The sequence below is a fragment of the Dermochelys coriacea genome, chromosome 4, assembly GCF_009764565.3.
Source record: "Dermochelys coriacea isolate rDerCor1 chromosome 4, rDerCor1.pri.v4, whole genome shotgun sequence".
NCBI classification, from domain to species: Eukaryota; Metazoa; Chordata; order Testudines; family Dermochelyidae; genus Dermochelys; species Dermochelys coriacea.
The window spans coordinates 358777-375538 of NC_050071.1; the positions used below are offsets into that span (position 1 = coordinate 358777).

Genomic DNA, 16762 nt, shown 5'->3' on the forward strand with positions numbered 1-16762 from the left:
ATTTGTTAGTCTCTAAGGTGCCACCGGTACTCCTTTTCTTTTTAGGGAAACAGGAACTCCAACTGGTCCTTTCCCTGATCTTTTGTCTAAATCACTTGGTGGTGGCAGCATACTGTTCAACGACAAGGTTGAATTTGTGCCTTGAGAAAGTTTTTAACCTAAACTGGTAAAAATAAGCTTAGGGGGTCTTGCATGCGGGTCCCCACATCTGTACCCCAGAGTTCAGAGTGGGGAAGGAACCTTGATATGATGTCAGAGAGGTGGGATCATTTTGAACCAAAAGCACAGTAGGATTTTAAAAGGACATTTTTTTTTTCCTTTTGGCTGCCTGGAAGCAGGTATTTTAGCTGAGAGCAGCTGGAGTTTTTTTCTCTGCCTCAGGGCAGAGGAGTTAAGTTACAGCACCAAGGGAATTCACAAGCTGGGTTGTTTTTTTTTTCTTTCTAGCTCTCGGATTAGGAGGTTAAGCATAGGAAGGCTAGGATGACGGATAGTGAAGTCCAAAAGAAATTAGAATTAGCCAGATTCGAAGCTGAAGAGAGACATAAAGAACGTGATAGACAGATGGCCTTAAGGCACTTGGAGATGGAGGCAGAAAAAGCCAACGTGGAGGCAGAAGAAGCTGCCCACAAGAGAGCTATGAAGGCAGAGAAAGCCAAAGAGGCTGCCCACAAGAGAGCTATGGAGGAGAAGGAAAAAGAGAGGCAGCATGAACTGGAGTTAGAGAGGGCAAGGGCTAAGCAGAATATACCAACAAACGCTAGCAATCCTTCTCCAGGTACCACTTCCCATCCCAGAAAGTTCCCCACCTACAAGGCAGGCAATGATATTGAGGCCTTCTTAGAAAACTTTGGAAGGGCATGCCTTGGGTACAGCATCTCTACAGACCAATACATGGTAAAGCTAAGGCCGCAGCTCAGTGGACCCTTAGCTGAGGTCGCGGCTGAAATGCCTAAGGAATGCATGAACCAGTATGAACTGTTTAAAACCAAGGCAAGAGTCAGAATGTGGCTAACACCCGAGCATGCCCGTCGGTGGTTCAGAGCCCTAAAGTGGAAACCAGATGTGGCATTTTCCCGACACACCTACCACATTGTAAAAAATAGGGATGCCTGGATATCAGGAGCAAGTGTTAAATCTCTGGAAGATCTGTCTTTTCTAATGCAAATGGAGCAATTCTTAGAGAGTGTTCCTGAGGAAATAGAAAGGTACATCCTAGATGGGAAGCCAAAAACTGTAATTGAGGCAGGGGAGATTGGAGCCAAATGGGTGGAGATGGCAGAAAAGAAAAAAACTAGTAGAAGTTGGAGCGAATACCAGAAGGGGCAGCCCAAGGCCCCACCTACATCCCAAGGAAAACCCCAAACACCTTATCGTCCCACCACACCCATCTCCAGCAACCCACCTCACCCCAGTGACCAGTCGGCTGGGCGATGTTTTAAATGTAATGAGCTGGGGCATGTGAAGGCCAACTGCCCCAAGAACCCCAACAGATAGCAGTTCATTACACCGGAGTCACACCAAAGGTCCTCAGGCCCAGATGACTCCCAGGTACCCTCAGAGCAAAGGGAAACTGTGAGTATGGGTGGGAAGAAGGTTATCGCGTGGAGGGACACTGGAGCACAGGTGTCAGCTAACCACCAATCCTTAGTGGACCCCAAATTCATCAACCCAGAGGCCCAAGTGAAGATTCAACAATTCATGTCAAAATCTTTAAACTTACCTACAGCTGAGTTGCCTGTCCAGTAAAAGGGCTGGTCAGGAATGTGGACTTTTGCAGTCTATGATGATTATCCCATTCCCATGCTGGTGGGAGAAGACTTGGCCAACCATGTGAAGCTAGCCAAGAGAGTGGGACTGGTCATCCGCAGCCAGTCTAAACAAGCTTCCACACCTATACCTGTTCCTGAGCTCTCCAAGAGGGCCCTGTCTGTGTTACCAGAGACCCCAGTGGAGGTGATGGAACCGGATTCCCTGCCAACGACTGCAACAGCCGTAATGGATCCAGTCCCAGAACCGGAACTGGCGAATCAACCAACACCAGAGGCACCACCGAGCCTGCACTGGCAGCAGCAGCTAAACTGACACAAGAGACTCACCCAGAGCCTGAAATACAACATAGTGCACCAGCCAACAGCCACATGGTCCACAGCCAACAGAAACAGCCCCATCCCCTACATCGCTTCCAGAGGGACCAAGCCCAGGTCCACAATCCAATGAGGAACTGATGTCTCCAGCATGAAGGGAACAGATCCAGGGCGAACAGGAAGCAGATGAAAGTGTGGGCCCCTTACTGAATGAGGGAGGCAAGCTAGTGACAGAGGATGTGGAAAAAGCTAATGTACTCAATGCTTTTTTTGCCTCTGTTTTCACTAACAAGGTCAGCTCCCAGACTGCTGTGCTGGGCATCACAAAACGGGGAAGAGATGGCCAGCCCTCTGTAGAGATAGAGGTGGTTAGGGACTATTTAGAAAAGCTGGACGTGCACAAGTCCATGGGGCCGGACGAATTGCATCCGAGAGTGCTGAGGGAATTGGCGGCTGTGATTGCAGAGCCCTTGGCCATTATCTTTGAAAACTCGTGGCGAACGGGGGAAGTCCCGGATGACTGGAAAAAGGCTAATGTAGTGCCCATCTTTAAAAAAGGGAAGAAGGAGGATCCTGGGAACTACAGGCCGGTCAGCCTCACCTCAGTCCCTGGAAAAATCATGGAGCAGGTCCTCAAAGAATCAATCCTGAAGCACTTAGAGGAGAGGAAAGTGATCAGGAACAGTCAGCATGGATTCACCAAGGGAAGGTCATGCCTGACTAATCTAATCGCCTTTTATGATGAGATTACTGGTTCTGTGGATGAAGGGAAAGCAGTGGATGTATTGTTTCTTGACTTTAGCAAAGCTTTTGACACGGTCTCCCACAGCATTCTTGTCAGCAAGTTAAGGAAGTATGGGCTGGATGAATGCACTATAAGGTGGGTAGAAAGCTGGCTAGATTGTCGGGCTCAACGGGTAGTGATCAATGGCTCCATGTCTAGTTGGCAGCCGGTGTCAAGTGGAGTGCCCCAGGGGTCGGTCCTGGGGCCCGTTTTGTTCAATATCTTCATAAATGATCTGGAGGATGGTGTGGATTGCACTCTCAGCAAATTTGCGGATGATACTAAACTGGGAGGAGTGGTAGATACGCTGGAGGGGAGGGATAGGATACAGAAGGACCTAGACAAATTGGAGGATTGGGCCAAAAGAAATCTAATGAGGTTCAATAAGGATAAGTGCAGGGTCCTGCACTTAGGATGGAAGAATCCAATGCACCGCTACAGACTAGGGACCGAATGGCTCGGCAGCAGTTCTGCGGAAAAGGACCTAGGGGTGACAGTGGACGAGAAGCTGGATATGAGTCAGCAGTGTGCCCTTGTTGCCAAGAAGGCCAATGGCATTTTGGGATGTATAAGTAGGGGCATAGCGAGCAGATCGAGGGACGTGATCGTTCCCCTCTATTCGACACTGGTGAGGCCTCATCTGGAGTACTGTGTCCAGTTTTGGGCCCCACACTACAGGAAGGATGTGGATAAATTGGAAAGAGTACAACGAAGGGCAACGAAAATGATTAGGGGTCTAGAGCACATGACTTATGAGGAGAGGCTGAGGGAGCTGGGATTGTTTAGTCTGCAGAAGAGAAGAATGAGGGGGGATTTGATAGCTGCTTTCAACTACCTGAAAGGGGGTTTCAAAGAGGATGGCTCTAGACTGTTCTCAATGGTAGCAGATGACAGAACGAGGAGTAATGGTCTCAAGTTGCAATGGGGGAGGTTTAGATTGGATATTAGGAAAAACTTTTTCACTAAGAGGGTGGTGAAACACTGGAATGCGTTACCTAGGGAGGTGGTAGAATCTCCTTCCTTAGAGGTTTTTAAGGTCAGGCTTGACAAAGCCCTGGCTGGGATGATTTAACTGGGACTTGGTCCTGCTTTGAGCAGGGGGTTGGACTAGATGACCTTCTGGGGTCCCTTCCAACCCTGATATTCTATGATTCTAAAGCCTCCAGAGAGCTTGGACGGTGGCACGGAGCAACCCACCGCCTCTCAGCTCTTCTAACCGATCCTGGTTTGTTGTAGAAAAAGGACTTTTATACAAGGAAACTCTTTCTGGTGGGCACCAAGAAGACTGGCATCCTCAGAGACAGTTGGTAGTTCCAACTAAGTACCGGGTAAAGCTCCTGAACTTAGCCCACAATCATCCTAGTGGCCATGCTGGCGTGAACAGGACCAAGGACCGTTTGGGGAAGTCCTTCCACTGGGAGGGAATGGGCAAGGACGTTTCTACCTATGTCTGGTCTTGTGAGGTGTGCCAAAGAGTGGGAAAACCCCAAGACCAGGTCAAAGCCCCTCTCCAGCCACTCCCCATAATTGAAGTTCCCTTTCAGTGAATAGCTGTGGATATTCTGGGTCCTTTTCCAGAAAAGATACCCAGAGGAAAATAATACATACTGACTTTCATGGATTTTGCCACCCGATGGCAGAAGCAGTAGCTCTAAGCAACACCAGGGCTAAAAGTGTGTGCCAAGCATTAACAGACATTTTTGCCAGGGTAGGTTGGCCCTCCAACATCCTTATGGATTCGGGAACTAATCTCCTGGCAGGGACCATGAAAAGCCTGTAAAGCTCATGGGGTAAATCAATTGGTTGCCACTCCTTACCACCATCAAACAAATGGCCTGGTGAAGAAGTTTATTGGAACTTTGGGGGCCATGATATGTAAATTTGTAAATGAGCACTCCAATGATTGGAACCTAGTGTTACAGCAGTTGCTGTTTGCCTACAGAACTGTACCACATCCCAGTTTAGGGTTTTCACCATTTGAACTTGTGTATGGCCGCGGGGTTAAGGGGCCATTACAGTTGGTGAAGCAGCAATGGGATGGGTTTATGCCTTCTCCAGGAACTAACATTCTGGACTTTGTAACCAACCTACAAAACATCCTCCAAAACTCTTTAGCCCTTGCTAGAGAAAACTTAAAAGATGCTCAGGAAGAGCAAAAAGTGTGGTATGATAAATATGCAAGAGAGCGTTCCTTCAAAGTAGGGGACCACGTCATGGTCTTGAAGGCGCTCCAGGCCCATAAGATGGAAGCATCATGGGAAGGGCCATTCACAGTTCAAGAGCACCTGGGAGCTGTTAACTATCTCATAGCATCCTCCACCTCAAATCAAAAGCCTAAGGTATACCATGTTAACTTTCTAAAGCCCTTTTATTCCAGAGAATTAAAGGTTTGTCAGTTTACAGCCCAGGGAGGAGATGAAGCTGAGTGGCCTGAAGGTGTCTACTATGAAAGGAAAAGTGCTGGTGGCGTGGAAGAGGTGAACCTCTTCATGACCCTTGGGCATATGCAGCGACAGCAGATCCAGGAGCTGTGTGCTAGCTTCGCGCCAATGTTCTCAGCCACCCCAGGACTGACTGAACGGGCATACCACTCCATTGACACAGGTAATGCTCACCCAATTAGAGCCCAACCTTACCAGGTGTCTCCTCGAGTTAAAACTGCTCTAGAATGGGAGATCCAGGATATGTTACAGAGGGTGTAATCCGCCCCTCTGGCAGTGCATGGGCATCTCCAGTGGTTCTAGTTCCCAAACCAGATGGAGAGATACGTTTTTGCATGGACTACCATAAGTTAAATGCTGTAACTCACCCAGACAACTTTCCAATGCCACGCACAGATGAACTATTAGAGAAACTGGGACGGGCCCAGTTCATCTCTACCTTGCACTTAACCAAGGGGTACTGGCAGGTACAGCTAGATGAAGCCAAGGAAAAGTCAGCCTTCACCACACATGCAGGGATGTATGAATTTAATGTGCTCCCTTTCGGGCTGTGAAATATACCCGCCACCTTCCAGAAACTTGTAGATGGTCTCCTATTCGGATTGGGAGAATCTGCAGTCACCTACCTTGACGATGTGACCATTTTTTCTGATTCATGGGCAGAACACCTGGAGCATCTGCAAAAAGTCTTTGAGCGCATAAGGGAGGCAGGACTAACTGTTAAGGCTAAGAAGTGTCAAATAGGCCTAAACAGAGTGACTTGCCTTGGACACCAGGTGGGTCAAGGAACTATCAAGCCCCTACAGGCCAAAGTGGATGCTATCCAAAAGTGGCCTGTCCCAAAGTCAAAGACACAGGTCCAATCCTTCTTAGGCTTGGCCGGATATTACAGGCAATTTGTACCACAATACAGCCAAATCGCTGCCCCACTGACAGACCTAACCAAAAAGAATCAGCCAAATGCCGTTCAGTGAATTGAAGAGTGTCAGAAGGCCTTTAACCAGCTTAAAGCGACACTCATGTCTGACCCAAGGGCCCCAGACTTTGACAGATAGTTCCTAGTAATCACAGATGCGTCCGAGCATGGTGTGGGAGCAGTTTTAATGAAGGAAGGACCGGATCAAGAATTCCATCCTGTCATGTTTCTCAGCAAAAAACTCTGAGAGGGAAAGCCACTGGTCAATCACCAAAAAGGAATGTTACGTCATTGTGTACGCTCTGGAAAAGCTACGCCCATACGTTTGGGGACGGCGTTTCCACCTGCCAACCCACCATGCTGTGCTGAAGTGGCTTCATACCATCAAGGACAATAACAAATAACTTCTTCGTTGGAGTTTAGCTCTCCAAGATTTTGATTTTGAAATACAACACATTTCAGGAGCTTCTAACAAAGTGGCTGATGCACTCTCCCGTCAAAGTTTCCCAGAATCAACTAGTTAAATCGTTCTTGAAATGTGGGACATATTGTTAGTTTTTATATAATTTGTAGTATGTCTAGAAACTGTAGGTGTCTTATTAACTCTGTTTTCCCCTAGAGCTCCTGGAAAAAATCATAGCCAGTGTGGTACAGGCTGTCCGACACCATCTGTGATTTGGGGGACATGTCATAAACATAAGGGTAGCCTAAAATTGCTCCTTACCTGTAAGGGGTTAAGAAGCTCAAATAACCTGGTTGGCAGGAACCAAATGGGGACCAATGGGGTCAAAAGATACTTTCAAATCTGCGGAGAGTGGGCGGGGGGGAGGTTTTGTTTTGGGTTCTTTGTTTCTGTGTTCATTTGCTCTTGGGACTAAGCGGGACTGGACATCAATCCATGTCCTCCAAACCCTTCTGAACCAGTCTCTCATATTACACAAATTGTAAGTACAGCCAGGCAAGGTGTATTAGTTTATCTTTGTTTTCTCAACTTGTGAATTTTCCCTTTGCTGGAGGAAGGTTTATCCCCATTTTGTTGTAACTTTGAAACTAAGGCTAGAGGGGGTTCCTCTGTGTTTTGTGCATCTTTTGTTACCCTGTAAAAGTATCTTCCAACTTGATTTTACAGAGGGGATTTTTACCTTTTCTCTTTTTTTTTAATACAATTCTTTTAAGAACTGATTGATTTTTTTTTCAGTGTCCAAAGATCCAGGGATTTGGGTCTGTGTTCGCTTTGTAACCAATTGGTGAGGATAGTATTCTCAAGCCTCCCCAGGAAAGGGGGTGTAAGGGCTTGGGGGGATATTTTGGGGGAACAGGAACTCCACATGGACCTTTCCCTGATTCTTTGTCTAAATCACTTGGTGGTGGCAGCGTACTGTTCAAGGAGAAGGTGGGATTTGTGCCTTGGGAAAGTTTTTAACCTAAGCTGGTAAAAATAAGCATAGGGGGTCTTGCATGCGGGTCCCCACATCTGTACCCCAGAGTTCAGAGTGGGGAAGGAACCCTGACACTCTTCCAGACTGGATCCTGCATTCACAGGTGCAGGTTCTATTCAGTTCATTTTAATTATTCTGTTCTGAAAGCAGGAGGCAACATATTTCAGACACCTCATGTCTTCCATCTATCTGGATAGACATTTTAACCCTTGTGCTTTCAGGGGATAACAATACAGAGTCTGATGGGGAGACACACTTTGCTCATAAAAATATTACAGGAAGTTCCCATTTCCATTGCCATGACATATTCCTAGTTCCACTTTAGCTACAGTTTAATTTGTCCTGGTTCCTTCTACAGAGAGTTTCAAGGTGATTGGACCCGATCACCCCATCAGGGCCCTTGTGGGAGAAGACGCTCTGTTACCCTGTCACCTCTCCCCCAGGATGAGCGCTGAGAGCATGGAGGTGCGCTGGTTCCGATCCACGATCTCTGCAGTTGTCCATCTCTATCAGGATGGGAGAGATCAGGTTGGCCAACAGGTCGAACCGTATCGAAGCAGGACGAAGTTACTGAAGGACGGTATTGCTAATGGGACTGTCTCCTTGAGGATACACAATATCACTCCCTCTGATGAAGGGACATACGTCTGCCTCTTCCAATCACCCACCTTTTACGAAGAAGCTGTGTTGGAACTGCAGGTGGCTGGTCAGTAGCACGGGCTGTTGTTTGCCCTTCTCAGCACCAGTGAGCACCGGTCAATGGTGTGTCTCACCCCCACCCCCACCTTTCTGGTCTGTTCAGACTAGTCACCTCTCACAGGAAGAGCACTGGAGAGCTAGGAAATGAGGGTGGCTGTTAATGGGATTGATCCACCCACCTGATGACTCCTCACATCCCCTGGAATAACCAACTCCATGTCCAGCTCCTCCACCCCTAAGATGCTGGGGCATCTATCTGAGCAAGGGTCAGGCCCCAACGGTTTCCCCGACCTCCACTCTGGGGACATGCCTCAGATGCAGCTCTTATCCCATGGAGTCTGACCCCTTCTCCCACAATTTCCTTGGGCACTGAGAAAGTTTGTGGAAATCTCCCAGAAGCCTTTGCTTCCAGGATCTGATTCATAGATACTAAGGTCAGAAGGGACCATTATTATCATCTAGTCCGACCTCCTGCACAACGCAGGCCACAGAATCTCACGCACCCACTCCTACGAAAAACCTCACCTATGTCTGTGCTATTGAAGTCCTCAAATCGTGGTTTAAAGACTTCAAGGAGCAGAGAATCCTCCCTCAAGTGACCCGTGCCCCATGCTACAGAGGAAGGCGAAAAACCTCCAGGGCCTCTTCCAATCTGCCCTAGAGGAAATTCCTTTCCGACTCCAAATATGGCGATCAGCTAAATCCTGAGCGTATGGGCAAGATTCACCAGCCAGATACTACAGAAAATTCTTTCCTGGGTAACTCAGATCCCATCCATCTAATATCCCATCTCAAGGGATTAGGCCTATTTACCCTGAATATTTAAAGATCCATTAATTACCAAAATCACATTATCCCATCATACCATCTCCTCCATAAACTTATCGAGTAGAATCTTAAAGCCATATAGATCTTTTGCCCCCACTGCTTCCCTTGGAAGGCTATTCCAAAACTTCTGCCCTCTGATGGTTAGAAACCTGATAGAAGACCTCTAGATAGCGCAGTGTGTCTATGAACTGTGAGGTCCATGTAACCACAGGGGGTGACTGGAGCTTTGTGTGCGATCTACCCGTCATGTCGTATGTGTAACATCATGGCGAGTGAGAACAATGCTACACCGCTGGGGCTCACTCTGCCACAGTCCCACCACGCCAGTCTGTACCAGTGCAGTTCTCTGGTGGTTTTGGCCCCAGGGTATAGAAGTGACACAGGTTCACTCCATTCCCTTCCAGGTCTGGGTTCCACGCCTCACCTTTCTGTCGATGGCTATCAGGCTGGAGGGATCCATGTGGTGTGTGAATCAGCTGGATGGTATCCGGAGCCCAAATTGCTGTGGAGAGACCTCAGTGGGCAGCGACTAGCACCAGTGAGGGAGAAAATATCCCAGCAGGCTGACGGGCTGTTTGATACTCACATTGCTGCTATTATAACAGACACTTCGAACCAGAACCTGTCCTGCTCTGTCCTCAACCCCCGTCTCGGCCAAGAGAAAACAGTGAAGATGCACATAGCAGGTACAGGGCCGGCCTTCGGGAAAATGGCACCCTGACCCCTATGGATGCAGTGTCCCCCTATTGCCCCAACCCCTGTGGGTGCCCTCCCATTGCCCCTGGCCTCCATGGACTCCACCGGCTCCCCACAGCCCCAGGGTCCCATTGCTTCTTCCCAAGAATAGGGTAAGGGAAGGAGAGAACCAGGCAGACAGAGGGGAGATGGACCCATCTTGTGCTAGTGCAGAGAAGCTGAGAGGCGGTACTCACTGATAAAACGGAGAGGGATTTCACACTTCTAATCTGAGACGTATGTGTGAAACTATTTGTAAAATACACAATAACATTAAAATGAAAAACCACTTCTCCCCTAACGCCTCCTGCTTCCCCTTCTCCCCAGCCCCCTGTGCCTTCTCCCCTAAACACAGTGCCTCTGGGAGTTTGCTGCGCTCCCGTGCCAACTGGCAGCGAGCTCCTCTGACAGTGCCCTGGGCAGTCTCCCAGGTGGCCCACACCTAAGGCCAGACATGAGCTGGTCAGGCCAGAGTGCTCGGCACCAGCAGAACAAAAGCGCTCACAACAGACGGCCTATCTGCAATGTAGTCAGGGCCTAGCCAAGTTCAGTGACCAGGTGAAAGCTTTGGCTCCTGTCAGCCTCATGGGAGGAGCCACTTCTCATCTCTCAAAAGCCAGTCCAAATATGCCCGTGAGATCTTCCCAGGCCACTCCAGGATGCTGCAGGCTCCCCTCACTCCTGCTGCTGCCACATTGATTCTGTCTGGGTTCAAATCAATGCAACTTTGCCTTGCAGATGTGTTCCTTCCAAGGACCTCTCCCTACCAGGTGGCTCTGTCAGTGACCCTGGCTGGTGTGGTTTTTTTCATCCTCTTGGCCAGTTACTGCTTCTGGAAGCAGCACAGAGCAAAAGGTAGGGTGACAGAGGGGAAGGAATGCTGTGGGACTGGAGAGAGGGTCTCCTGACTTCAGAGATGGTTGTCAGGGGGCTTTGGGCCCATGCCATGAAGAGAGGTTTGAGTGAAGTCAGTGAGAGGGCCAGAGGGAGAGGAAATGAGCAATGGAAGAGAGGAGTTGAACTCTGGAGTAGAGGGGTGTCCTAGATTCATAGATTCATAGATACTAAGGTCAGAAGGGACCACTCTGATCATCTAGTCCGACCTCCTGCACAGCGCAGGCCACAGAATGTCACCCACCCACTCCTATGAAAAACCTCACCCATGTCTGAGCTATTGAAGTCCTCAAATCATGGTTCAAAACTTTGAGGGAGCAGAGAAGCCTCCCTCCAGTCAACCATGCCCCATGCTACAAAGGAAGGCAAAAAAACCTCCAGGGCCTCTCCAATCTGCCCTGGAGGAAAACTCCCTCCCGACCCCAAACATGGCAATCAGCCAAACCCTGAGCACATGGGCAAGATTCACCAGCCAGATACCCAGGAAAGAGTTTTCTATAGTCCAGGATGAGCCACGACTCTGTGTGTGAACTGAGAGGCACCAGATGTAGAGTCACCCCTTTGGGTCTCACTGTAGAATAGAATGTACCTGTCCCTAAGTGCTCAGTGCGTCTCGGGGTCACTCAGACTGAAGCAGGAATGAGACCCGGAAAACTGGGCATGGATCTGTATTGTCACTTGTATCACACTAGCACCTGTGAGCACCACACATGCCTATTGGGAGACAGTCTTGGCCCCAATGAGTTTATAATCTAATTAGGGCAGGCACATGAAGGGCAGGAGGGGAAACTGAGGTACAAAGCAGGGAAAGGACTTACCCGAGGATACCCCGCAAGTCAATGGCAGAGCTGGGAATAGAGCCCAAGTCTCCTGAGACCCAACTCAGCACCCCATCCACTGCCCAAACTACCTGCTAACTTCTGTGTATTGAACAGGCCTGTTTGCAGGCAACAAGGAGCAGGAGCTATTCACCAAGGTCCCTCCCACATCCAGCAAGACTTATGGGGCTCCCTGGTGATTGGTGAGGTTAGTTAGACCGAAAGGGCACTGACAGCATGTAGGGCTATAGGGGATGGGACCGTCCACCCCATTAATCTTTAGTCCTTGTCTACATCCAAACACTGTCTTGCTGTAACCCTACAGTGTATGCAGTTATATCGGGATGATATATACAGTGGATGCAGTTATATCGGGATGAAGGTACTTATCCCAGTAAAGCTATTGCCATTGGGGAAGCTTTAATGCTGAGACACCTTTGTCCTAGTGTAATTGCATCCATACTAGGGACTTGTACCACTATAACTATTTGCGTAAAACATCACACCCCTAACCGCCATAGCTACAAATGCTATCTGTGCACCGGGCCTTAGTAATTACAGCCCAATGACATTCATTAACAGGAGTGATATCACTGTAAATGTGACACCTGCAATCTTACATGTCACTTTCTCCCCCTCTAGACACTCAGCAAGCTGAACTGAAGAAAAAGATACGTGAGTGTCTATTATTACTACTACTATTGTTATTAATAATAATAAATTAAAAAACAGACTTGTGGATGTGACCCACTGGTGAGTGTGTGTTACAGGCCCCCCTGTGAGCCAAGTCACAGAGCCAGGCTCTCTAGCTGGGGCTGTAACAGCTCCTCTCCTCTGTGGAATGGGACAGGGGAAACCTGTGACCCATGCACCAGTAGATTATGTACTTTCTCTGTTCCAATCAATATGAACACTGGATAAGCCCCCATGAATGTGATAACTGCCCTTTTGGCCAACACACTGGGGACTGAACTGGGAACTTCCGTGTCTGAGTTCCTGCTGATGAGTGTTTTGCTCCCAGGACATGCACAGAGATGTTAGATGGAAGCTTCCAGCAAGTGCATGTATGCTTTTTAACGTAACACGACATAATTGCCTGGAATCCAGAACCCAAACACTATTGTAGTTATTTAGATGGAATAAATAGTTAAAGATGACAACACAACCATGTCACGGTCCAACATTAAACAGAATTAAACCGCTTTGGGGTTTGGTATCCAGAGACCTCAGCCTGCTTTGTATCATGGCAAACACATTATTAAAAATCTTGTAACCTTTAATTAAAAATATAGAAAAGAAGGAAAAACAGGTAAAGCATTTGAAATGTAAAGTATTACATAAGACTTTTGTTTTAATGACATCCCCTGTTCCCTTTGCCTTTAGTGAAAGACTTTAGAAGGAACACCACCCCCACCCCCACCATGGCTGAGTCTCTTAGATGGTGTTAAAGATGGGAATAAGTGTCCTTTTTGGAGAAAAGAGAAGAAGTTAGTAGAGACAAGCTTGAACTGTGCAATGACCCATGTCTTGGCTAGGCTATGCCTACCCTGAGGAGAGGCGGAGGCAAACCATCACCATGGAGTTAACCTTACATTTTAAACTTAATAAAGGAAAACTCCCAGAAATTTGGCAGGAACAATACTATATTAGAAAGTATGGAATAATGATAGAATAGAAAGTAACATCAAATACTCACTTAGGAATATATTAACCTGTAAATCATCATTCACAATAAAAGAAGTTTTTCGACAATATGCTGTGTGACCCCGGGAGGGAGTCTGTTCCTCCTCTCCCTGGCTGCAGAGTCGAGAGTCACCCCAGTTGTCCCACCTTTGCCTCTGTCCAGCATGTGATGCTCCTTTCCTTTGATGCCGACACCTCTTTCCAACAGAAAGAGAGAAAAATAGCAAAGAGAGAAAATGCAGCTTCTCTTCAGGTGCTGCCTCTCGCAGGCAGCCTCACTGCGGAGAAACACAACCCAGCCCATATTCTGATTGGCCACTCTGGAAAAATCACACCAGCATTGGGCTGTTTGGGGCATAGCTTTTGTCTGCCTCTCTGGTCACAGGATCACAGCAGTGCTGCAAAATATGCATTCTTGGCCAGCTAAGCCAGAGTCTTATTAGACAGAAAGAAAAAGGAGAGAGACAGGAGAGAATAAATAATATAGAGCAGGAAAAGGACACATTGGTGGGGACAGATTTCAGATTGCAGGTGGTGTTCAGGAGTCAGCCAGAGCTGGTGGACGTTGCATTGCCTTCTGGGTCCCTCTCTCTGGCCTGGTCTGGTCAGGACATCTCAGGATTAGGATGAAGAAGGCCTGAGGTTCCAGGGGAGGGAGGAGTGGCAGCCATGATGGCGAAGCTCACTCCTTCCCCTTCTGTCAAGGTTCCTTCCCCACTCTGAATTCTAGGGTACAGATGTGGGGACCTGCATGAAAAACCGCCTAAACTTATTTTTACCAGCTTAGGTTAAAACTTCCCCAAGGTACAAACTATTTTACCTTATGTCCCTGGACTTTATTGCTGCCACCACCAAGCGTCGAAGAAATATAACAGGGAAAGAGCCCGCTTGGAAACGTCTTTCCCCCCCATATCCCCCCAAGACCTACACCCCCTTTCCTGGGGAAGGCTTGATAAAAATCCTCACCAATTTACATAGGTGAACACAGACCCAAACCCTTGGATCTTAAGAACAATGAAAAAATCAGTCAGGTTCTTACAAGAAGAATTTTAATAGAAGAAAAAGTAAAAGAATCACCCCTGTAAAATCAGGATGGTAAATACCTTACAGGGTAGTTAAAAACAGGAATATCCATTCCATTCAGCACAGCTTCTTTTCTCAACCATTTAAAGAAATCATAATCTATAGCATATCTAGCTAGATTACTTACTAAGTTCTACGACTCCATTCCTGTTCTGTCCCCGGCAAAAGCATCACACAGACAGACAGAACCTTTGTTTCTCCCTCCCTCCAGCTTTGAAAGTATCTTGTCTACTCATTGGTTATTGTGGTCAGGTGCCAGCGAGGTGATCCTAGCTTCTTAACCCTTTACAGGTGAAAGGATTTTTCCTTTGGCCAGGAGGGATTTTAAAGGTGTTTACCCTTCCCTTTATATTTATGACACCTTCTTTCAGTCTGTCAGAATAGCAGTACCCTGCATCTGTTCAAATGTAGTCCCAACACAATCATTTTTTAAGAATCCCAAAATGGAGTGAGGGGTGGAATAGCCCATCTGCTCATTATTTTGTCCACCAATTAGGCCTAATTTCTGACAAATTTTGTTTCACTGATTTCTGATCCCACACTTCTCTTGTTTACCAGGCATGATCTTAACACAGTCTTTGAGTAATACCAGGAGGCATTTTTGTTTGGACTAATTCAGTCTGTCTCACTCCCCTTTGCACCTTTCCCCCTCTACATTCATTGTTATAGGTTATTGTGATATTTGTTGTGCTTTCACTCCTGTCTCACAGTTGAGCTCATAATTAGCGTAAATTTGCAGGCACAACTACAACAACAACACCCAAAAACCAAAAACAGAGAGACCCAAAGCTGGCTCAGGGTCTAACTGATCACCATATTTGGGGTCAGGAAGGACTTTTCCCCAGGTCAGATTGGCAGAGATCCTGGGTTTTTTTTTTGTTTTTTGCTTTCCTCTGCAGCATGGGTCATGGATCCCTGGCAGGTTTAAACTAGTGTAAATGGTGGAGTCTATGTGACCTGAAATCTTTAAAATCATGATTTGAGGACTTCAGTAACTCAGCCAGAGTTTCTGGATCTATTACAGGAGTGGGTGGGTGAGGTTCTGTGGCTTGCAATGTGCCGGAGGTCAGATTAGATGGTCATGATGGTCTCTTCTGGCCTTAAAGTCTGTGAGTTTAAGGCAGAGCAGCACAACTCTTCCCCTCCTTGTTTAGGTTGGCTCTTTGCACACCGGCTGCTGGAGACGTGGTAAACAGTGAAGTGACAAAGTTTGCAGATGATACAAAATTACTCAAGAGAGTTAAGTCCAAAGCTCGTTGCAAAGAACTACAAAGAGATCTCACAAAATGGGCTGACTTGGCAACAAAATGTCAGATGAAATTCAGTGTTGATAAATGCAAAGTAATGCACATGGGAAAGTATAATCGTAACTACATACAAAATGATGGCGTTTGTATTAGCTGTTACCACTCAAGAAAGAGATCTTGAAGTCATAGTGGATAGTTCTCTGAAAACATCCTCTCAATGTGCAGAAGCACTCAAAAAAGCTAACAGACTGCTAGGAACCATTAGGTAATAAGACAGAAAATATTATACTGCCAGTATATAAATCTCTGGTATGCCCGCATCTTGAATACTGTGTGCAGTTCCAGTCATTCCATCTCAAAAAATATATTAGATTGGACAAAGTACAGAAAAGGACAACAAAATGATTAAGGGTATGGATCAGCTTTCATATGAGGAGAGATTAATAAGGCTGGGATTGTTCAGTTAGAGAAGAGATGAGGAAGGGGGGAGGGGATAGAATTCCATAAAATCATGAGTGGTTTAGAGAAAGCGATTAAGGAAGTGTTATTTACCCTTTCACACAACACAAGAACCAGGGGTTACCGAGTAAAATTATTAGGCAGCAGGTTTAACCCAAACAAAAGGAAGTACTTCTTCGAACAATATAGAGTCAACCCTGTGGAATTTGTTGCCATGGGATGTTGTGAAGGCCAAAAATAGAACTGGGTTCAAAAAAGAATTAGATAAGTTCCTGGAGGACAGGTTCATCAATGGCCAAGATGGTCAGGGATTCAACCCCATGCTCTGGGTGTCCCTAAACCTCTGACTACCAGAACCTGGGACTTGACAGGGATGGATCACTTGATAATTGACCTGTTCTGTTCATTCCCTCTAAAGCCTCTGACACTGACCACTGTTGCAAGACAGGACAATGGACTAGCTAGACCACTGATCTGGCCATTCCTATGTTTTCAGGCCCCAGATCACACACTGACACTTCCCTACAGAGCCCCCTAGCCTTCAAGCAGGATCAGGAGCCCCCTCACACTTAAGACAATAGCTTGACATCTTAACACAGTCTCCAGCACCCCACAGTCAGCACTGCGTGACATAAGCCTATGTGTGACA

General features: G+C 47.1%; 1 protein-coding gene across 7 annotated transcripts in view; it reads left to right on the forward strand.

Moving 5' to 3' along the window:
* The window catches only part of LOC119854952 (butyrophilin subfamily 3 member A3-like), a 43408-nt gene that overhangs the window by 12279 nt on the left and 14367 nt on the right, over positions 1–16762 (forward strand). For 2 of the 7 annotated variants that reach the window (XM_043514007.1, XM_043514008.1), the window contains exons 3-7: positions 6848–6930; positions 8026–8373; positions 9599–9880; positions 10668–10784; positions 12284–12316. In XM_043514007.1, coding sequence (XP_043369942.1) covers positions 6848–6930; positions 8026–8373; positions 9599–9880; positions 10668–10784; positions 12284–12316 — 863 coding nt within the window. Of the gene's footprint in view, positions 1–5420; positions 5476–6847; positions 6931–7126; positions 7173–8025; positions 8374–9598; positions 9881–10667; positions 10785–12283; positions 12317–16762 lie in introns of those variants that run through there. The other 5 variants (XM_043514011.1, XM_043514012.1, XM_038400244.1 and 2 more) reach the window with 4 other exon arrangements.